Below are 23,987 nucleotides of genomic sequence, written 5' to 3' on the forward strand. Positions count from 1 at the left end.
TGGATTAAACACCCAAACATGACAGGAGCTGAAACACAGTGATATATGAAAACAATATTCAGTTTGAACTCTTCTGGACAGTTTTAACTGAAAACTGTCAACACTAATATCTGGTTCTATCTGCATTTCCACCTCAGACCTCAGATTTAGCCGCAAATGAGTTGTGATTATTCATTATTTTGACGTGTTCTGAACGTGTGTCCATGTTGTTGTTGATGTTGTTGTTGTTGATCTTCCTTGTGCTGATGGCAGTAGTGCTGTAGGGATGTTGTTGTTGTTGTTGATCTTCCTTGTGCTGATGGCAGTAGTGCTGTAGGGATGTTGTTGTTGTTGTTGATCTTCCTTGTGCTGATGGCAGTAGTGCTGTAGGGATGTTGCTGTTGATGTTGTTGTTGTTCTTCTTCTTTGTGCTGATGGCAGTAGTGCTGTAGGGATGTTGTTGTTGATGTTGTTGTTGATGTTGTTGTTGATGTTGTTGTTGATGTTGTTGTTGATGTTGTTGTTGATGTTGTTGTTGTTCTTCTTCTTTGTGCTGATGGCAGTAGTGCTGTAGGGATGTTGTTGTTGATGTTGTTGTTGATGTTGTTGTTGTTGATGTTGTTGTTGATGTTGTTCTTCTTTGTGCTGATGGCAGTAGTGCTGTAGGGATGTTGTTGATGTTGTTGTTGTTGATGTTGTTGTTGATGTTGTTCTTCTTTGTGCTGATGGGGTGGTGATACAGCCTGACATGATGCTCTCAATTGTGCATCTGTAAAAGTGTTAGGTGTCAAAACAAATGTGTTCAGCCTCCTTCAGCCTCCACACTGTCTGTGTGGGTTGACCATATCAGTGGACCATACCAGCTTGATGAGGAGCTTGGAGGGCACTATGGTGTTGAATGCTGAGCTATAGTCAATGAACAGCATTCTTACATAGGTGTTCCTCTTGTCCAGATGGGATAGAGCAGTGGGCAGTGTGATGGCGATTGCATCGTCTGATCCTTGACAGAAGTGAGTGCTACAGGACGATAGTGATTTAGTTCAGTTACCTTAGCCTTCTTGGGAACAGGAACAATGGTGGACATGTTGAAGCAAGTGGGCACAGCAGACTGGGATAGGGATTGATTGAATATGTTCGTAAACACTCCGGCCAGCTGGTCTGTGCATGCTCTGAGGACGCCGCTATGGATGCCGTCTGGGCCAACAGCCTTACGAGGGTTAACATGTTTAAATGTCTTACTCACGTTGGCCACGGAGAAGGAGAGGGAGGCCCACAGTCCCTGTTAGTGGGCCACGTCGGTGGCACTGTATTATCCTCAAAGCGGGAAAAGGTGTTTAGTTTGTCTGAAAGCAAGATGTTGGTGTCCGTGACGTCCCTGGTTTTCCTTTTGTAGTCCGTGATTGTCCGTAAACCCTGTCACATACGTCTCGTGTCTGAGCCGTCGACTCCACTTTGCCTCTGTACTGATATTTCACTTGTTTGATTGCCTTGCGGAGGGAATAACTACACTGTTTGTATTCGGCCATATTCCCAGTCACCGTGCCATGGTTAAATGCGGTGGTTTGCGCTTTCAGTTTTGTGTGAATGCTGCCGTCAATCCACGGTTTCTGGTTAGGGTAGGTTTTAATAGTCACAGTGGGTGCAACATCTCCAATACACATCCTTATAAACTCACTCACCGAATCAGCGTATAGGTCAATATTATTCTCCGTTGGCTACCCGGAACATGTCCCAGTCCGCATGATCAAAACAATCTTGAAGATTGGTCAGAAAGTACATATATCATGAATGGAATTTACTGATACAATGATTCACTTACCAGAGACAGGTCCAGGTACTAGAGTTAGAGTTGAGGGGAGTGATGTATTTAATAAGATATAAAGTCAAAATGACAGCTGAACAATCTTACTATTTCAGTGCTCTTTGACCTCTAATCTGTGATCCCTCCCCTCTCTCCAGGTGGTCGTATGGGGTGCTGCTCTGGGAGATATTTACCTTGGGAGGGTCCCCGTACCCCGGCATCCCTGTAGAGGAGCTGTTCAAACTGCTGAAGGAGGGCCACCGCATGGACAAACCTGCCAACTGCACACATGAACTGTAGGTCATGTTAATGTAACAGATGTTTTATCTCTCGTTGTGTAATATAGAGACTACTAACCAGCGGTCCCAGTTGACCGGGAGTTTCTTTTCTGACAATAGGTAGAAAACAGCTCATTAGATGAGCAAGACTCAATGATGTTCATGGCTGTGAATCAACTGCGTATTAAAATCAGACTGGGTCTTTTATCATCATTGATCACAATAACAAAAATATGACAAAATACAATGTGTCTTATACCTGACAGTAGATAGGAAACAGCAAAAACCATGTAAAAATAAATAAATAAATAAATATATATATATATATATATATATAGTACCAGTCAAAAGTTGGAATCATATAGTAACACAAAAAGTGTTAAATAAATCAAAATATATTTTATATTTGAGATTCTTCAAAGTAGCCACCCTTTGCCTTGATGACAGCTTTGCACACTCTTGGCATTCTCTCAACCAGCTTCATGAGGTAGTCACCTGGAATGCATGTCAATTAACAGGTGTGATAAAAGTTCATTTGTGGAATTTCTTTTTTTTCTTCCTTTTTTATGCATTTGAGCCCATCAGTTGTGTTGTAACAAGGTAAGGGGGGATACAGAAGATAGCCCTATTTGGTAAATACCAAGTCCATATTATGTCAAGAACAGCTCAAATAAGCAAAGAGAAATGACAGTCCATCATTACTTTAAGACATCAAGGTCAGTCAATACGGAACATTTCAAGAACTTTGAAAGTGCAATTGCAAAAACCATGAAGCGCTATGATGAAACTGGCTCTCATGAGGACCGCCACAGGAAAGGCCTCTGATGCAGAGCATAAGTTCATTAGAGTTAAATGCACCTCAGATTGCAGCCCAAATAAATGCTTCACGGAGTTCAAGAAACAGACACATCTCAACATCAACAGTTCAGAGGAGACTGTGTGAATCAGGCTGCAAAGAAACCACTACTAAAGGACACCAATAAGAAGAAGAGACTTGCTTGGGCCAAGAAACACGATCAATGGACATTAGACCGGTGGAAATCTGTCTTTCGGTCTGATGAGTCGAAATTTTAGATTTTTGGTTCCAACCTCTGTGTCCTTGTGAGACGCAGAGTAGGTGAATGGATGGTCTCTGCATGTGTGGTTTCCACCGTGAAGCATGGAGGAGGAGGTGTGATGGTGTGGGGGCGCTTTGCTGGTGACACTGTCAGTGATTTATTTAGAATTCAAGGCACACATAACCAGCATGGCTACCACAGCATTCTGCAGCGATAAGCCATCCTATCTGGTTTGTGCTTAGTGGGACTATCATTTGTTTTTCAACAGGACAATGACCCAACACACCTCCAGACTGTGTAAGGGCTATTTTACCAAGAAGGATAGTGATGGAGTGCTGCATCAGATGACCTGGCCACCACAATCAACCAACCTCAACCCAATTGAGATGGTTTGGGATGAGTTGGACCGCAGAGTGAAGGAAAAACAGCCAACAAGTGCTCAGCATATGTGGGAACTCCTTCAAGATTGCTGGAAAAGCATTCCAGGTGAATCTGGTTGAGAGAATGCCAAGAGTGTGCAAAGCTATCATCAAGGCAAAGGGTGGCTACTTTGAAGAATCTATCACTTTTTTGGTTAGTACAAGATTCCATATGTGTTGTTTCATAGTTTTGTGGTCTTCACTATTATTCTACAATGTAGAAAATAGTGAAAAGAAATAAAACACTTGAATGAGAAGGTGTGTCCAAACGTTTGACTGATACTGCACATGTCAGAGGAGGCTGGTGGGTGAGCTATAGGAGGACAGGCTCATTGTAATGACTGGAATGGGATACATGGAACAGTCAAACATATGTTTCCTATGTTCCATGTAATTCATTTCAGCCATAACAATGAGCCCATCCTCCTATAGCTCCTCTCACCAGCTTCCTCTGACATGTGTTTTATTGTCACATACACTGGATAGGTGCAGTGAAATGAGTTGTTTTACAGGATCAGCCATGGCAGTACGGTGCCTCTGGAGCAAATTAGGGTTTAAGTGCCTTGCTCAAGGGCACGTCGACAGATTTTTCACTTTTGGTTTCACTGGCCCAACGCTCCAACCACTAGGCTACCTGTCACTCTTATATAGAGGTGCAGGGCTCAATGATGTTGATGGCTGTCAATAGCACGAATCTGTAACAACAACTGTGTATTAGCTAATGTGGCCATATATAGCAATAACATACATTACATTTATAGCATTGTATTGTATTGTGTGGTCTGTATAGACTCTGTTGTAACTGTTGGTGTGGTCTGTATAGACTCTGTTGTAACTGTTGGTGTGGTCTGTATAGACTGTGTTGGATTGTATGGTGTGGTCTGTATAGACTGTGTTGTATTGTATGGTGTGGTCTGTATAGACTGTGTTGGATTGAATGGTGTGGTCTGTATAGTCTCTGTTGTAACTGTTGGTGTGGTCTGTATAGACTGTGTTGTATTGTATGGTGTGGTCTGTATAGACTGTGTTGTATTGTATGGTGTGGTCTGTATAGACTCTGTTGTAACTGTTGGTGTGGTCTGTATGGACTGTGTTGCATTGTATGGTGTGGTCTGTATTGACTGTGTTGTGTTGTATGGTGTGGTCTGTATGGACTGTGTTGTATTGTATGGTGTGGTCTGTATAGACTCTGTTGTATTGTATGGTGTGGTCTGTATAGACTGTGTTGTATTGTATGGTGTGGTATGTATGGACTGTGTTGCATTGTATGGTGTGGTCTGTATAGACTGTGTTGTGTTGTATGGTGTGGTCTGTATGGACTGTGTTGTATTGTATGGTGTGGTCTGTATAGACTCTGTTGTAACTGTTGGTGTGGTCTGTATAGACTGTGTTGTATTGTATGGACTGTGTTGTATTATATGGTGTGGTCTGTATAGACTGTGTTGTATTGTATGGTGTGGTCTGTATAAACTGTGTTGTATTGTATGGTGTGGTCTGTATAGACTGTGTTGTATTGTATGGTGTGGTCTGTTGTAACTGTTGATGTGGTCTGTATAGACTGTGTTGTATTGTATGGTGTGGTCTGTATGGACTGTGTTGTATTGTATGGTGTGGTCTGAATAGACTGTGTTGTATTGTATGGACTGTGTTGTATTGTATGGTGTGGTCTGTATAGACTGTGTTGTATTGTATGGTGTGGTCTGAATAGACTGTGTTGTATTGTATGGACTGTGTTGTATTGTATGGTGTGGTCTGTATAGACTGTCTTGTATTGTATGGTGTGGTCTGTATAGACTGTGTTGTATTGTATGGTGTGGTCTGTATAGACTGTTTTGTATTGTATGGTGTGGTCTGTATAAACTGTGTTGTATTGTATGGTGTGGTCTGTATAGACTGTGTTGTATTGTATGGTGTGGTCTGTATAGACTGTGTTGTATTGTATGGTGTGGTCTGTATAGACTGTGTTGTATTGTATGGTGTGGTCTGTATAGACTGTGTTGTATTGTATGGTGTGGTCTGAATAGACTGTGTTGTATTGTATGGACTGTGTTGTATTGTATGGTGTGGTCTGTATAGACTGTGTTGTATTGTATGGTGTGGTCTGAATAGACTGTGTTGTATTGTATGGACTGTGTTGTATTGTATGGTGTGGTCTGTATAGGCTGTGTTGTATTGTATGGTGTGGTCTGTATAGACTGTTGTTTTGTATGGTGTGGTCTGTATAGACTGTGTTGTTTTGCATGGTGTGGTCTGTATAGACTGTGTTGTATTGTATGGTGTGGTCTGTATAGACTGTGTTGTATTGTATGGTGTGGTCTGTATAGACTGTGTTGTATTGTATGGTGTGGTCTGTATAGACTGTGTTGTATTGTATGGTGTGGTCTGTATAGACTGTGTTGTATTGTATGGTGTGGTCTGTATGGACTGTGTTGTTTTGTATGGTGTGGTCTGTAAAGACTGTGTTGTATGGTGTGGTCTGTATAGACTGTGTTGTATTGTATGGTGTGGTCTGTATAGACTGTGTTGTATTGTATGGTGTGGTCTGTATAGACTGTGTTGTATTGTATGGTGTGGTCTGTATAGACTGTGTTGGATTATATGGTGTGGTCTGTATAGACTTGGTTGTATTGTATGGTGTTGTCTGTATAGACTGTGATGTATTGTAACTGTTGTGTGTCCCTGTAGATATATGATCATGAGGGAGTGCTGGCACGCTGTCCCATCTCAGAGACCTACCTTCAGGCAGCTGGTGGAGGACCATGACAGGGTTCTGTCCATGACCTCCACAGACGTAAGTCACAACTATAAACCCAGGAGTACCTGGACCTGTCTGTTCTAACACTGTGTGTTGTGTTACAACAGGAGTACCTGGACCTGTCTGTTCTAACACTGTGTGTTGTGTTACAACAGGAGTACCTGGACCTGTCTGTTCCGTTTGAGCAGTACTCTCCAACCTGCCAAGACTCCAGCAGCACCTGTTCCTCAGGAGATGACTCTGTGTTCTCCCACGACCCCCTCCCCACGACCCCCTCCCTGACCAACCCTGCCTCCCCATGAACCCCTCCCTGACCAACCCTGCCTCCCCACGACCCCCTTCTCACGACCCCCTCCCTGAACAACCCTGCCTCCCCAAAATTAGGGGGGAATAACCTTGTCAAACTGCTGCAGATTTACATGGCAATCAGGACATAGGTGGGGCTGGATGGGGAGAGAGGGGAGGCTCCCCCGAGACACCTCTCAGCGTCATACTTTGAGCCTCCTCCAGATATGAGGAAGAGAACAGCCCATGCAATACATCCTCAAACGGACCCATTTTTTAAGAATCTTTGCATTGAAGGTTGGACAATTTTTTGCCGCCAAAAACTCTTTTTTTTTTTTAAATGAAAATGTATATTTTTTGTACTTGGCCAGTCTTTAGTTATTGACAATCCGAAAGGTCAAACCATTCAGTGCCTACAGGAACCTAACTCTATCCCACAGGACTGGGAGGAGATTGACACAAGGACATGAACACCATTAACCAGGGAGGCAGGGCATCTATAACGCCATTGGCCATGAAAGCAGGGAATCTATAACGCCATTGGCCAGGGAGGCAGGGTATCTATAACGCCATTGGCCAGGGAGGCAGGGTATCTATAACGCCATTGGCCTCGAAAGCAGGGAATCTTTAGCGCCATTGGCCAGGGAGGCAGGGTATCTATAACGCCATTGGCCAGGGAGGCAGGGTATCTATAACGCCATTGGCCAGGGAGAAAGGGTATCTATAACGCCATTGGCCAGGGAGGCAGGGTATCTATAACGCCATTGGCCAGGGAGGCAGGGTATCTATAACGCCATTGGCCAGGGAGGCAGGATATCTATAACGCCATTGGCCAGGGAGGCAGGGTATCTATAACGCCATTAGCCAGGGAGGCAGGGTATCTATAACGCCATTGGCCAGGGAGGCAGGGTATCTATAACGCCATTGGCCAGGGAGGCATGGTATTTATAACGCCATTGGCCAGGGAGGCAGGGTATCTATAACGCCATTGGCCAGGGAGGCAGGGTATCTATAACGCCATTGGCCAGGGAGGCAGGGTATCTATAACGCCATTGGCCAGGGAGGCAGGGTATCTATAACGCCATTGGCCAGGGAGGCAGGGTATCTATAACGCCATTGGCCAGGGAGACATGGTATCTATAACGCCATTGGCCAGGGAGGCTGGGTCTCTTTACCTCTCCTCAGTGGAGTACACGGGAACTAGTTTTTGCAAATGTGCAGCATACCAGCAGAGCCAGAATCAACAAAATGATGTGACTAGTTCTTCCAATAACAGTTAGTGCTTTACTCCAAGATCCCTCACCCTCACCTCTGTTGAATCATCTCAACCATCATGCAACAGAATGGGACTACAATACAACAATCTGAACCAGGACTGTAACAGAAGTCTCTGCTGTTTGAAACTGATGGGAACCAAGCTGTAGTCAGACCCTTCAACAGGAGGGAAATATAGAACCAGTCTCTCTGATGGGAACCAAGCTGTAGTCAGACCCTTCAACAGGAGGGAAATATAGAACCAGTCTCTCTGATGGGAACCAAGCTGTAGTCAGACCCTTCAACAGGAGGGAAATATAGAACCAATATCTCTGATGGGAACCAAGCTGCAGTCAGACCCTTCAACAGGAGGGAAATATAGAACCAGTCTCTCTGATGGGAACCAAGCCTTAGTCAGACCCTTCAACAGGAGGGAAATATAGAACCAATATCTCTGATGGGAACCAAGCTGTAGTCAGACCCTTCAACAGGAGGGAAATATAGAACCAATATCTCTGATGGGAACCAAGCTGCAGTCAGACCCTTCAACAGGAGGGAAATATAGAACCAGTCTCTCTGATGGGAACCAAGCTGCAGTCAGACCCTTCAACAGGAGGGAAATATAGAACCAATCTCTCTGATGGGAACCAAGCTGCAGTCAGACCCTTCAACAGGAGGGAAATATAGAACCAGTCTCTCTGATGGGAACCAAGCTGTAGTCAGACCCTTCAACAGGAGGGAAATATAGAACCAATCTCTCTGATGGGAACCAAGCTGCAGTCAGACCCTTCAACAGGAGGGAAATATACCAGTCTCTCTGATGGGAACCAAGCTGTAGTCAGACCCTTCAACAGGAGGGAAATATAGAACCAATCTCTCTGATGGGAACCAAGCTGCAGTCAGACCCTTCAACAGGAGGGAAATATAGAACCAGTCTCTCTGATGGGAACCAAGCTGTAGTCAGACCCTTCAACAGGAGGGAAATATAGAACCAATATCTCTGATGGGAACCAAGCTGTAGTCAGACCCTTCAACAGGAGGGAAATATAATTGGGGGTGTTTCTATGTATCTTTAAAACGTTTTCATTGTAAATATATAAATGCAAATATGTATCATATTGCTGTCAACAGCCATGTGCTTAAAATGAGATTTTTTTCTTCTAAAATATTGTTTTAGAATCAAAGCATTGCAATCTAGAATACACTGTCATGATCATGTAATAATTTAAAGTGATACAAAAGGTTTATTTGAATTATTAACATGTATATTTGTAAAGATATTTATAGACTTAACATGTAGTTCATAAGTTAGAACAATCTTGTTCAGGATTTAGTACTGTCAGCAAAGATGTTTTATTTATTTTTCTGTAACTTATTTAAAGCAGAACAATATTATTTTCACGACTGGCAGATTTTATTTCTCTTATTTTTCATCCATCTTGTTTTGTTTACAGTAAAAAAAGAATGTATGAAAGATTTAAAGCAATTTTAATGAGCAGAGTAGGACAATGAAACTGAGTTTGATTAAATGTAAATCTAGGGAGTGAAACATTATTGAGTCGTACCTTGGTTGCAAAGTTGACTTTTACCAAATCAAAGCAGTGATTCACAGGACTCACCTGCGAAGGTTTCAGTAACATTTTAGCTAAATGTCAAGTTTACTTTACTACTATTTATGTTTTAAGTACTTTTTACAAGATTATGTTTTACCATGCTAGTTTCCCATGCTACAGTAGTTCTATAAGTAGTCCTCTTCATCCAAGTTATTCTTCAATCTCTTATGCTGTTACAATTGTTATATACTGTTATATATAGAGAGGCTTATACTATAGAGAGGCTAATACTATAGAGAGGCTAATAATATAGAGAGGCTAATAATATATTTTAACATTATCTAGTGTTATTGAAACATCTAAAACATGATCTAGTGTTACTGAAACATTATCTAGTGTTACTGAAACATTATCTAGTGTTACTAAAACATTATCTAGTGTTACTGAAACATTATCTAGTGTTACTGAAACATTATCTAGTGTTACTGAAACATTATCTAGTGTTACTGAAACATTATCTAGTGTTACTGAAACATTATTTTGTTTCTAAAACATCTAAAACATTATCTAGTGTTACTGAAACATCTAAAACATTATCTAGTGTTACTAAAACGTCTAAAACATTATCTAGTGCTACTGAAACATTATCTAGTGTTACTGAAACATTATTTAGTGTTACTAAAACATCTGAAACATTATCTAGTGTTAGTAAAACATCTTAAACATGATCTAATGTTACTGAAACATTATCTAGTGTTACTAAAACATCTAAAACATTATCTAGTGATACTGAAACATTATCTAGTGTTACTGAAACAAGATCTAGTTTTACTAAAATATCTAAAACATTATCTAGTGTTACTGAAACATCTGAAACATTATCTAGTGTTACTAAAACATTATCTAGTGTTACTAAAACATTATCTAGTGTTACTGAAACATTATCTAGTGCTACTAAAACATTATCTAGTGTTACTGAAACATTATCTAGTGTTACTGAAACATCTGAAACATTATCTAGTGTTACTAAAACATGATCTAGTGTTACTGAAACATCTGAAACATTATCTAGTGCTACTAAAACATTATCAAGTGTTACTAAAACATTATCTAGTGTTACTGAAACATTATCTAGTGTTACTAAAACATCTAAAACATTATCTAGTGTTACTAAAACATGATCTAGTGTTACTGAAACATCTGAAACATTATCTAGTGTCACTAAAACATTATCTAGTGTATCTGACACATTATTTAGTGTTACTGAAACATCTGAAACATTATCTAGTGTTTCTGAAGCATGATCTAGTGTTACTAAAACATTATCTAGTGTTACTAAAACATCTAAAACATTATCTAGTGTTACTAAAACATTATCTAGTGTTACTGAAACATCTGAAACATTATATAGTGTCACTGAAACATCTGAAACATTATCTAGTGTCACTAAAACATTATCTAGTGTATCTGAAACATTACCTAGTGTTTCTGAAACATGATCTAGTGTTACTAAAACATTATCTTGTGTTACTAAAACATTATCTAGTATTACTGAAACATTATCTAGTGTTACTAAAACATGATCTAGTGTTACTGAAACATGATATAGTGTTACTGAAACATCTGAAACATTATCTAGTATAACTGAAACATCTGAAACATTATCTAGTGTTATTAAAACATGATCTAGTGTTACTGAAACATTATCTAGTGTTACTGAAACATTATGTAGTGTTACTGAAACATCTGAAACATTATCTAGTGTTACTAAAACATGATCTAGTGTTACTGAAACATCTGAAACATTATCTAGTGCTACTAAAACATTATCAAGTGTTACTAAAACATTATCTAGTGTTACTGAAACATTATCTAGTGTTACTAAAACATCTAAAACATTATCTAGTGTTACTAAAACATGATCTAGTGTTACTGAAACATCTGAAACATTATCTAGTGTCACTAAAACATTATCTAGTGTATCTGACACATTATCTAGTGTTACTGAAACATCTGAAACATTATCTAGTGTTTCTGAAGCATGATCTAGTGTTACTAAAACATTATCTAGTGTTACTAAAACATCTAAAACATTATCTAGTGTTACTAAAACATTATCTAGTGTTACTGAAACATCTGAAACATTATATAGTGTCACTGAAACATCTGAAACATTATCTAGTGTCACTAAAACATTATCTAGTGTATCTGAAACATTATCTAGTGTTTCTGAAACATGATCGAGTGTTACTAAAACATTATCTTGTGTTACTAAAACATTATCTAGTATTACTGAAACATTATCTAGTGTTACTAAAACATTATCTAGTGTTACTGAAACATGATATAGTGTTACTGAAACATCTGAAACATTATCTAGTATAACTGAAACATCTGAAACATTATCTAGTGTTATTAAAACATGATCTAGTGTTACTGAAACATTATCTAGTGTTACTGAAACATTATGTAGTGTTACTGAAACATCTGAAACATTATCTAGTGTTACTATAACATTATCTAGTGTTATTGCAACATTATCTAGTGTTACTGAAACATCTGAAACATTATCTAGTGTTACTAAAACATTATCTAGTGTTATTGCAACATTATCTAGTGTTACTGAAACATTTGAAACATTATCTAGTGTTACTGAAACATCGGAAACATTATCTAGTATTATTAAAACATTATCTAGTGTTACTGAAACATTATCTAGTGTTACTAAAACTTTATCTAGTCTTACTGAAACATCTGAAACATTATTTTGTGTTATTGAAACCTCTGAAACATTATCTAGTGTTACTGAAACATTATCTAGTGTTATTGAAACATCTGAAACATTATCTAGTGTTTCTGAAACATGATCTAGTGTTTCTGAAACATAATATAGTGTTACTGAAACATCTGAAACATGATCTAGTGTTACTGAAACATTATCTAGTGTTACTGAAACATTATCTAGTGTTACTGAAACATGATCTAGTGTTACTAAAACATCTGTAACATTGTCTACTGTTACTGAAACATGATCTAGTGTTACTGAAACATTATCTAGTGTTACTAAAACATTATCTAGTGTTACTGAAACATCTGAAACATTATCTAGTGTTGCTGAAACATCGGAAACATGATCTAGTGTTACTGAAACATTATCTACTGTTACTGAAACATGATCTACTGTTACTGAAACATCTGAAACATTATCTAGTGTTTCTGAAGCATGATCTAGTGTTACTAAAACATTATCTAGTGTTACTGAAACATCTGAAACATTATCTAGTGTTACTGAAACATGATCTAGTGTTACTGAAACATTATCTAGTGTTACTGAAACATTATCTAGTGTTACTGAAACATCTGAAACATTATCCAGTGTTATTGAAACATCTGAAACATTATCTAGTGTTATTGAAACATCTGAAACATTATCTAGTGTATCTGAAACATTATCTAGTGTTACTGAAACATTATCCAGTGTTAATGAAACATCTAACATTATATAGTGTTATTGAAACATCTGAACCATTATCTAGTGTTATTGAAACATCTGAAACATTATCTAGTGTTATTGAAACATCTGAAACATTATCTAGTGTATCTGAAACATTATCTAGTGTTACTGAAACATTATCCAGTGTTAATGAAGCATCTGAAACATTATCTAGTGTTATTGAAACATCTGAACCATTATCTAGTGTTATTGAAACATCTTCCCAGGTTTCCTTGATACAGTTTTAATGTAGAACATTAGTATAGTCTATGAAGGCCTGCTCTGTGGCATTAGGATCACAAGGCAGATAGTTATAGCATTCAATCTGAATCATGTGTATGGATGTTTGATAGGCATAGATTTGCCAACATAGTGAAATATTTTTATTCAATGCAAATGTGCAACACAATGGTCAACTGCAAGATCCTAAAACTTGGTTTGTCATTACAGAAAGTGCCAAAATAGGCCTAGATTCAATCAGATCAAGCATTAACCGTCAATGGCCGACACCCACATAGCTGGTGTTTTGGTGGTGTCAGAGGTGTAACTTTGTTGGAGCTGTCAAATCGGTGAGCTGCTGCTCTTGTGATCATGAAGCCACACCCGTCCCACTCACGTTAGAAATTCACATTGAGAAAGTGTAGATATCAGAATAATGACCCTCAAATGGAAAATCATGAAATGAAATTAAGAGATTTCTATCAGCCTAATCAAGGGGTAGATTGCATCCTACATTCCAGTGTTCGAACTTGTAAGCAAGGCTGCATGGAATTTCTGATACTGCGACTCCGTGCAGCCAATGGCAATGTCCGCTTTTTGTATAATTCCAGGAGCCACTTGTGGATTTGTCACGTATCCTCCCTCTCCGGCGCTCGAGGTCGCCAGTCTGCTTATTATTACGCACACCTGTCACCATCGTTAAGCACACCAGCGCCTCATCAGACTCCCCTGGACTCCATCACCGTCCTGATTACCTTCCCTATAACTGTCTTTTCCCTTTGGTTCTTTCCCTAGGCGTTATTGACTCTGTGTTCATGTCTGTAAGTCACTCGTGGTTTGTTGTTTTGTTCTATGAGTATTTATTAAATCCCCGCTTCCCGATTCCCAGTGTACACATTAAAGGATTTGACCGTTTTAACACATTTCCACCACCAAAACAACAGCTATGCTGATGTCGGCTAAAGCAGATATCTCTTATTTCATCTTGTTTAGAAAATCTCCTGAACCAAATACTGCATTGGCTACAGAAAGTATTTACACCCCTTGACATTTTCCACATGTTGTTGTTACAGCCTAAGTTTAAATGGATTAAATTTAGATCTGTCACTGGCCTACACACAATGTCAAAGTGGAAATATATTTTTAGAAATGTTTACAAATTAATGAAAAGCTGAAATGTCTTGAGGCAATAAGTATTCAAACCCTTTGTTATGGGAAGCCTAAATAAGTTCAGGTGTAAACATTTGCTTAACAAGGCACATACGTTGTATGGACTCTGTGCAATAATAGTATATATAATATAATAATAGTATATATAATATAATAATAGTATATATAAAATGTTTTTAACTCCTTTTTCATCATATGCAATTGGTAGTTACAGTCTTGTCTCATCGCTGCAACTCCCATACAGACTCGGGAGAGGCGAAGGTCGAGAGCCGTGCGTCCTCCGAAACACAACCCAACCAAGTCGCACTGCTTCTTGTCACAATGCCCACCTAACCCGGAAGCCAACATCAATGTGTCGGAGGAAACACCGTACACCTGGCAACCGTGTCAGCGTGCATGCGCCCAGCCCGCCACAGGAGTCGCTAGAGCGTGATGGGACAAGGACATTCCGGCCGGCCAAACCCTTCCCTAACCCGGACGATGCTGGGCCAATTGTGCGTTGCCTCCCTCAGTCTAGCAGGGAATTTAAAACAGATTCAACCACAAAGACCAGGGAGGTTTTCCAATACCTTGCAAAGAAGGACACCTAATGGTAGATGGGTAAAAATAAATAAAAAAACAGACATTGAATATCCCTTTGAGCATAGTGAAGTTATTAATTACACTTTGGATGGTGTAGCAATACACCCAGTCACTACAAATATACAGGCGTCCATCCTAACTCATATGCTGGAGAGGAAGGTAATCGCTCATGGATATCACCATGAGGCCAATGGTGACTTTAATCATGTTCTGCAGTGGGCTAAATTAGGGTCACACAGAGTGTTTCTTGGTTAGTCTTAACCAAATCTACAGCTCACTCACATAGTTAGGAACTTAAAATAAACACCTGTACCATGTCTGATAAAAAATTTAATGTATAACATTTTGGGTTTGCATCCCAATTTTACACTTTATAGACATCACAGAAGACTGAAATATAACAAAACCGTTTGACATGGAAACACCAGATATTCTTTTTTTTATTGAAAATGTTTATAATATGAATAAAATACCACCCATGAGGCCACTAGAGGGCGCTATGGTCAGTCGACTGCAGGAAATACCACCCATGAGGCCACTAGAGGGCGCTATGGTCAGTCGACTGCAGGAAATACCACCCATGAGGCCACTAGAGGGCGCTATGGTCAGTCGACTGCAGGAAATACCACCTATGAGGCCACTCGAGGGTGCTTTGGTCAGTCGACTGCAGGAAATACCACCCATGAGGCCACTAGAGGGCGCTATGGTCAGTCGACTGCAGGAAATACCACCCATGAGGCCACTAGAGGGCGCTATGGTCAGTCGACTGCAGGAAATACCACCCATGAGGCCACTAGAGGGCGCTATGGTCAGTCAACTGCAGGAAATACCACCCATGAGGCCACTAGAGGGCGCTTTGGTCAGTCGACAGCATGAAATACCACCCATGAGGCCACTAGAGGGCGCTATGGTCAGTCGACTGCAGGAAATACCACCTATGAGGCCACTCGAGGGTGCTTTGGTCAGTTGACTGCAGGAAATACCACCCATGAGGCCACTAGAGGGCGCTATGGTCAGTCGACTGCAGGAAAGGTCGACAACAGTTTCAGAGTTTAATGGCTATGATAGGAGAAAACTGAGGATGGATCAACAACATTATAGTTACTCCACAATACTAACCCAGAGTCTGCAACACCGCTAAACAAGGGGCACCACCAAGCAAGCAACACCAAGGAGACATCCAAACAGGTCAGGGACAAAGTTGAGGAGAAGTACAGATCAGGTTTGGGTTATACAAAAATATCAGAAACTTTCAACATCCCACGGAGCACCATTAAATCCATTATTAAGAATATGGCAACACAACAAACCTGCCAAGAGAAGGCCGCCCACCAAACTCACGGACCAGGCAAGGAGGGTATTAATCAGATAGGCAACTGTCACAAACCGGCTCGAAGTTCGTAACAAAAAGGGAGACAACGTGGAAATAAGGAATAACAACGTAAATACAATTAACAATGGTGTGTGTAGTCAGTAATCAGTAGTGTAAGTGAGTGGTTGCGTGGTTACGGCAGGCAGAGTGGGAGGGCCCCCCCCCCCCCATAAAACCGGGGACCAACAAGGACCCCGGAACACCACACCAGTCACACAAACAAAATACTGCCCTGCGTCCCAATAGAAGACCCAGCCTACATCCCATATTGACCCAGCCTACATCCCAAATTGACCCAGCCGACATCCCATATTGACCCAGCTGACATCCCAAATTGACTCAGCCTACGTCCAAAATTGATGAGGGGGTACATGTTCACACTTCCATTTATCCTAGCCAACCTCGTCCTCCACTGCGGTGGCGGTCTGCCCTGTCCTCCACAGCTGACCACTGCAGTCGCACCGGTCCCCCCTTCAGCAAGGAGGTAATGGGAGCCGCTACCTGACCAAAGCCCCTAAGAACCGCTGCACCTCCTTTACCGTGGTTGGGGTCTGCCAATTACGCATGGCTGAAATGCGGTCATTCTCCATCTCCACCCCTGACGCAGAAAGGCGGCACCCTAGGAAGGAGACGGACTGTTGGAAGAACAGACATTTCTCAGCCTTGACATACAGGTCATGCTCCAACAGTCGACCAAGCATCTTGCGTACCAGGGACACAAGCTCGGCGCGTGTAGCGGAGTATATTAGAATGTCATCTTTATACACCACTACACCCTGCCCGTGCAGGTCCCTGAAAATCTCATCTACAAAGGATTAGAAGACTGATGGAGCATCGACCCGTACCGCATGACGAGGTACTCATAGTGCCCAGAAGTGGTGCTAAATGACGTCTTCCACTCATCCCCCGCCCGGATACGCACCAGGTTGCGCTCCTGAGGTCCAATTTTGTGAAGAAGCGCACCTGTTAGGAATTTTATGAATAAATGAGTAAACAATATCCCCATTATAAATAGAACTGTAACTAAGTAAACTTATACTCTGTTTTATTATATCTGATTAACAATATGAATTCATAAGTGAGGGATTATGGAGCCTGAAACTGGGGGTAATTCAATTAAATAAATACCATTCCAGCCAGGTTGGAGAAGATTGGAAGTGGGGGTTTTTAAGTAAGCAGAAAAGGTCATTAACCTATGGTTGAACAGACGCAACTTAGCTCTGGGATGTTTAGATAAGACATTGGGTGCTTTCCCAGGTTTTCCGTTAACTGGAACTGTCCACTAAGTGGTGATGGATAATGGTGAGGGGTCAAGAGTTAATTCAGTTATATTGTGTGTCTTGTGTATGCGCTAGTAGGTCGGAATGAACTTTTAAACTTGCTTTGTCTTGGTCGAGAGGAGGAGATTCATTCTAGAACCAATGACGTCATATTCTGTATATAAACTGTTGTTCGTGGTTACATGGCAGCGCGCTCCGAGAATAAATACTACTATCTCATTTTGATAAGACTGGTCTCTGTCTATTTCATGCAAATAGGAATCTTACAAATTCTTATAAAATAGACTGAGTGATTTAATTAATGTATAATTAATAGTAATTATGAAATTCCAGTGACAAATAGTCCTTCGAGACGGATCTCAAGACCTGCCTCTGTCGTTCCAAGGAACTGCTGAAAATCGTGCACAGGCGGAACCAGAATCCGTAAGACAAAGACCTGACCTCTGATTTGAGGGTTCATTTCAGGCCAGTGGTGAACTCAAATCAAATCAAATGTATTTGTCACATACACATGGTTAACAGATGTTAATGCGAGTGTAGTGAAATGCTTGTGTTTCTAGTTCCGACAATGCAGTAATAATCAACAAGTAATCTAGCTAACAATTCCAAAACTACTACCTTATACACACAAGTGTAAAGTGATAACGAATATGTACATAAAGATATATGAATGAGTGATAGTACAGAACGGCATAGGCAAGATGCAGTAGATGGTATCGAACTGGTAAACGACAGAGGTGGTGACGAGATTCAACCTACATTGCTTTTCCCAGTCTTCAGGATAAAGGTCAGTAGTCTATATTAGTAGTATATATAATAGTCTATATTAGTAGTATATATAATAGTCTATATTAGTAGTATATATAATAGTCTATATTAGTAGTGTATATAATAGTCTATATTAGTAGTATATATAATAGTCTATATTAGTAGTATATATAATAGTCTATATTAGTAGTATATATAATAGTCTATATTAGTAGTATATATAATAGTCTATATTAGTAGTATATATAATAGTCTATATTAGTAGTATATATAATAGTCTATATTAGTAGTATATATAATAGTCTATATTAGTAGTATATATAATAATCTATATTAGTAGTATATATAATAGTCTATATTAGTAGTATATATAATAGTCTATATTAGTAGTATATATAATAGTCTATATTAGTAGTATATATAATAGTCTATATTAGTAGTATATATAATAGTCTATATTAGTAGTATATATAATAGTCTATATTAGTAGTATATATAATAGTCTATATTAGTAGTATATATAATAGTCTATATTAGTAGTATATATAATAGTCTATATTAGTAGTGTATATAATAGTCTATATTAGTAGTATATATAATAGTCTATATTAGTAGTATATATAATAGTCTATATTAGTAGTATATATAATAGTCTATATTAGTAGTATATATAATAGTCTATATTAGTAGTATATATAATAGTCTATATTAGTAGTATATATAATAGTCTATATTAGTAGTATATATAATAGTCTATATTAGTAGTATATATAATAGTCTATATTAGTAGTATATATAATAGTCTATATTAGTAGTATATATAATAGTCTATATTAGTAGTGTATATAATAGTCTATATTAGTAGTATATATAATAGTCTATATTAGTAGTATATATAATAGTCTATATTAGTAGTATATATAATAGTCTATATTAGTAGTGTATATAATAGTCTATATTAGTAGTATATATAATAGTCTATATTAGTAGTATATATAATAGTCTATATTAGTAGGAAATATAATAGTCTATATTAGTAGTATATATAATAGTCTATATTAGTAGTATATATAATAGTCTATATTAGTAGTATATATAATAGTCTATATTAGTAGTATATATAATAGTCTATATTAGTAGTATATATAATAGTCTATATTAGTAGTATATATAATAGTCTATATTAGTAGTATATATAATAGTCTATATTAGTAGTATATATAATAGTCTATATTAGTAGTATATATAATAGTCTATATTCTCGAATTTGGGGGGAATGATTTAAGGTATTTTTGATTGGATGTTCTAAAGAATTAATCAATGATTCTGATTGGTGCTTGAATATTCTGAACAAATACACTAGGTTTCTACTTTGTAGTTTAACCAAAATCGATAGGAAGGGGCAGGTCCGAAAAGACCTGAGGTAACGAATATTACCACAAATTAATAGAACGGAAGGAAGGAAGGGATATAGTAGGTATGGTTAAATAGGACAGTCGTTTGGTACAAACAGGATGGCTTAACCTATTCAATACTGAAGGAAAAGTAATATCCAAAAAGGTTGAGAGGGAAACCTTGTCTAGAGGAGTGAGATATGAGATATTAACGTCGACAGTCCCAAGGAACAATAGTTTAGAATGAGCTTGTAACGGCAGATTTCCTCCTCTTCGTCTGAAAAGGAGGTGTAGCAGGGATCGGACCAAAACGCAGCGTGGTAAGTGTCCATATTGTTTATTATAAAACATAAACTGAACACTAAGAAATACAAAACAATAAATGTGAACATGAACGAAAACCAAACCGAAACAGTCCCGTGTGGTGACAAAAACAGACACCCACAAAACCAACAGTGAAACCCAGGCTACCTAAGTATGATTCTCAATCAGAGACAACTAACGACACCTGCCTCTGATTGAAAACCATACTAGGCCCGAAACAGAAACCAAACATAGAAAAACAAACATAGACTGCCCACCCCAACTCACGCCCTGACCATACTAAACAAAGACAAAACAAAGGAAATAAAGGTCAGAATGTGACAGTACCCCCCCTAAAAGGTGCGGACTCTGGTCGCAAAACCTGAACCTATAGGGGTGGCGGTTCTGGCGCGGGACTTGGACCCCACTTCACCAAAGTTCTAGTGCGCCTCTTTGCCCGCCTCCATGGCCTCTTTAAAGCGGCGACCCTCGCCATCGACCTTGGACTGGGAACCCACTGTGGCCCCATCCGATGACACCCCGGACAGGGCAAAACAGGAAGGATATAACCCCACCCACTTTGCCAAAGCACAGCCCCCACACAACTAGAGGGATATCTTCAACCACTAACTTACCATCCTGAGATAAGGCCGAGTATAGCCCACAAAGATCTCCGCCATGGCACAACCCAAGGGGGGGCGCCAACTCAGACAGGAAGATCACGTCAATGACTCAACCCACTCAAGTGACGCACCCCTCCTAGGGACGGCATGAAAGAGCACCAGTAAGCCAGTGACTCAGCCCCTGTAATAGGGTTAGACGCAGAGAATCCCAGTGGAGAGAGGGGGACCGGCCAGGCAGAGACAGCAAGGGCGGTTAGTTGCTCCAGAGCCTTTCCGTTCACCTTCACACTCCTGGGCCAGACTACACCCAATCATATGACCCACTGAAGAGATGAGTCTTCAGTAAAGAGTTAAAGTTTGAGACTGAGTATGCGTCTCTCACATGGGTAGGCAGACCATTCCATAAAAATTGAGCTCTATAGGAGAAAGCCCTGCCTCCAGCTGTTTGCTTAGAAATTCTAGGGACAATTAGGAGGCCTGCGTCTTGTGACCGTAACGTACGTGTAGGTATGTACGGCAGGACCAAATCGGAAAAATAGGTAGGAGCAAGCCCATGTAATGCTTTGTAGGTTAGCAGTAAAACCTTGAAATCAGCCCTTGCTTAACAGGAAGCCAGTGTAGGGAGGCTAGCACTGGAGTAATATGATCACATGTTTTGGTTCTAGTCAAGATTCTAGCAGTCGTTTTAGCACTAACTGAAGTAATACATATTTTCTATGTTTTAATGTGTAAACTCAAAATGTATCAAACTAATCAAACACACACTTCCTGCACTCCCTGAAAACAAATATGCTCCTTGATAAAGATCTGTTAAACAAATCAACATGCTTTGCTTTACTGTATGTAGAGAGATTGAGAGAGTGTGTACTGGAGTCTGCTGGAAGTAGAGGGGGTTATGTGTTGAGCCTGCTAGCTGTGGAATAAAGGGCTCTGACTGTATTGATTCTGCTAGATGTGGAATAGAGGGGTCTGTCTGTATTGATTCTGTTAGATGTGGGATAGAGGGATCTGTCTGTATTGATTCTGCTAGCTGTGGGATAGAGGGGTCTGCCTGTATTGATTATGCTAGCTGTGGAATAGAAGGGTCTGTATTGAGTCTGTTAGCTTTGGGATAGAGGGGGCTGTCTGTATTGATTTTGCTAGCTGTGTAATAGAAGGGTCTGTATTGAGTCTGTGAGCTTTGGGATAGAGGGGTCTGTCTGTATTGAGCCTGCTAGCTGTGGAATAGAAGGATCTGTATTGAGTATGTTAGCTTTGGGATAGAGGGATCTGTCTGTATTGATTCTGCTAGCTGTGTAATAGAAGGGTCTGTATTGAGTCTGTTAGCTTTGGGATAGAGGGTTCTGTCTGTATTGATTCTGCTAGCTGTGGAATAGAGGGGTCTGTCTGTATTGATTCTGCTAGATGTGGAATAGAAGGGTCTGTATTGAGTCTGTTAGCTTTGGGATAGAGGGGTCTGTCTGTATTGATTTTGCTAGCTGGGGGATAGAGGGGTCTGTCTGTATTGAGCCTGCTAGCTGTGGAATAGAAGGGTCTGTATTGAGTCTGCTAGCTTTGGGATAGAGGGGTCTGTCTGAATTGATTTGCTAGCTGTGTAATAGAAGGGTCTGTATTGAGTCTGTTAGCTTTGGGATAGAGGGGGCTGTCTGTATTGATTTTGCTAGCTGTGTAATAGAAGGGTCTGTATTGATTCTGTTAGATGTGGGATAGAGGGATCTGTCTGTATTGATTCTGCTAGCTGTGGGATAGAGGGGTCTGCCTGTATTGATTATGCTAGCTGTGGAATAGAAGGGTCTGTATTGAGTCTGTTAGCTTTGGGATAGAGGGGGCTGTCTGTATTGATTTTGCTAGCTGTGTAATAGAAGGGTCTGTATTGAGTCTGTGAGCTTTGGGATAGAGGGGTCTGTCTGTATTGAGCCTGCTAGCTGTGGAATAGAAGGATCTGTATTGAGTATCTTAGCTTTGGGATAGAGGGATCTGTCTGTATTGATTCTGCTAGCTGTGTAATAGAAGGGTCTGTATTGAGTCTGTTAGCTTTGGGATAGAGGGTTCTGTCTGTATTGATTCTGCTAGCTGTGGAATAGAGGGGTCTGTCTGTATTGATTCTGCTAGATGTGGAATAGAAGGGTCTGTATTGAGTCTGTTAGCTTTGGGATAGAGGGGTCTGTCTGTATTGATTTTGCTAGCTGGGGGATAGAGGGGTCTGTCTGTATTGAGCCTGCTAGCTGTGGAATAGAAGGGTCTGTATTGAGTCTGCTAGCTTTGGGATAGAGGGGTCTGTCTGAATTGATTTGCTAGCTGTGTAATAGAAGGGTCTGTATTGAGTCTGTTAGCTTTGGGATAGAGGGGTCTGTCTGTATTGATTCTGCTAGCTGTGGGATAGAGGGGTCTGTCTGTATTGATTTAGCTAGCTGTGGAATAGAGGGGTCTGTCTGTATTGATGCCGCTTAGCTGTGTAATAGAAGGGTCTGTATTGAGTCCGTTAGCTTTGGGATAGAGGGGTCTGTCTGTATTGATTCTGCTAGATGTGGGATAGAGGGGTCTGTCTGTATTGCTTCTGTTAGATTTGGGATAGAGGGGTCTGTCTGTATTGATTCTGCTAGATGTGGAATAGAGGGGTCTGTCTGTATTGATTATGTTAGATGTGGGATAGAGGGGCCTGTCTGTATTGATTCTGCTAGCTGTGGGATAGAGGGGTCTGTCTGTATTCATTCTGCTAGATGTGGGATAGAGGGGACTGTCTGTATTGATTCTGTTAGATGTGGGATAGAGGGGTCTGTCTGTATTGATTCTGTTTGATGTGGGATAGAGGGGCCTGTCTGTATTGAGTCTGTTAGCTTTGGGATAGAGGGGTCTGTCTGTATTGATTCTGCCTGCTGTGGAATAGAGGGGCCTGTCTGTATTGATTCTGCTAGCTGTGTTATAGAAGGGTCTGTCTGTATTGAGACTTCTAGCTGTGGAATTGAGGGGTCTGTCTGTATTGAGACTGCTTGCTGTTGGGAGTCCAGACCGAGGGGTCTGTCTGTCTTGAGCCTGCTAGCTGTGAGTAAAGAGGCCCTCCTGTATTGAGCCTGTTAGCTTTGGGACAGAGGCCTCTGTCTGTATTCAGTCTGCTACCAGTTGGACAGAGCGATCTGTCTGTATTGAGCCTGTTAGCTGTGGAATAGAGGTCTCTGTCTTTATTGAGCCTGCTAGCTGTGGCATAGAGGTCTCTGTCTTTATTGAGCCTGCTAGCTGTGGGATAGAGGGGTCTGTCTGTATTGATTCTGCTAGATGTGGAATAGAGGGATCTGTCTGTATTGATTATGTTAGATGTGGGATAGAGGGGTCTGTCTGTATTGATTCTGCTAGCTGTGGGATAGAGGGGTCTGTCTGTATTCATTCTGCTAGATGTGGGATAG

General features: G+C 40.1%; 1 protein-coding gene across 1 annotated transcript in view; it reads left to right on the top strand.

Moving 5' to 3' along the window:
- LOC139383385 (fibroblast growth factor receptor 3) overlaps positions 1-7,221 on the top strand; it is a 206,028-nt gene extending 198,807 nt beyond the window's left edge. The window contains 4 exon segments of the mRNA XM_071127909.1: positions 1,939-2,076; positions 6,221-6,326; positions 6,446-6,560; positions 6,563-7,221. Coding sequence (XP_070984010.1) covers positions 1,939-2,076; positions 6,221-6,326; positions 6,446-6,560; positions 6,563-6,684 — 481 coding nt within the window. The 3' untranslated portion in view covers positions 6,685-7,221.
- The last annotated feature ends 16,766 nt before the right edge of the window (positions 7,222-23,987 follow it).

Source organism: Oncorhynchus clarkii, chromosome 25, assembly GCF_045791955.1.
Source record: "Oncorhynchus clarkii lewisi isolate Uvic-CL-2024 chromosome 25, UVic_Ocla_1.0, whole genome shotgun sequence".
Taxonomy (NCBI): Eukaryota; Metazoa; Chordata; class Actinopteri; order Salmoniformes; family Salmonidae; genus Oncorhynchus; species Oncorhynchus clarkii.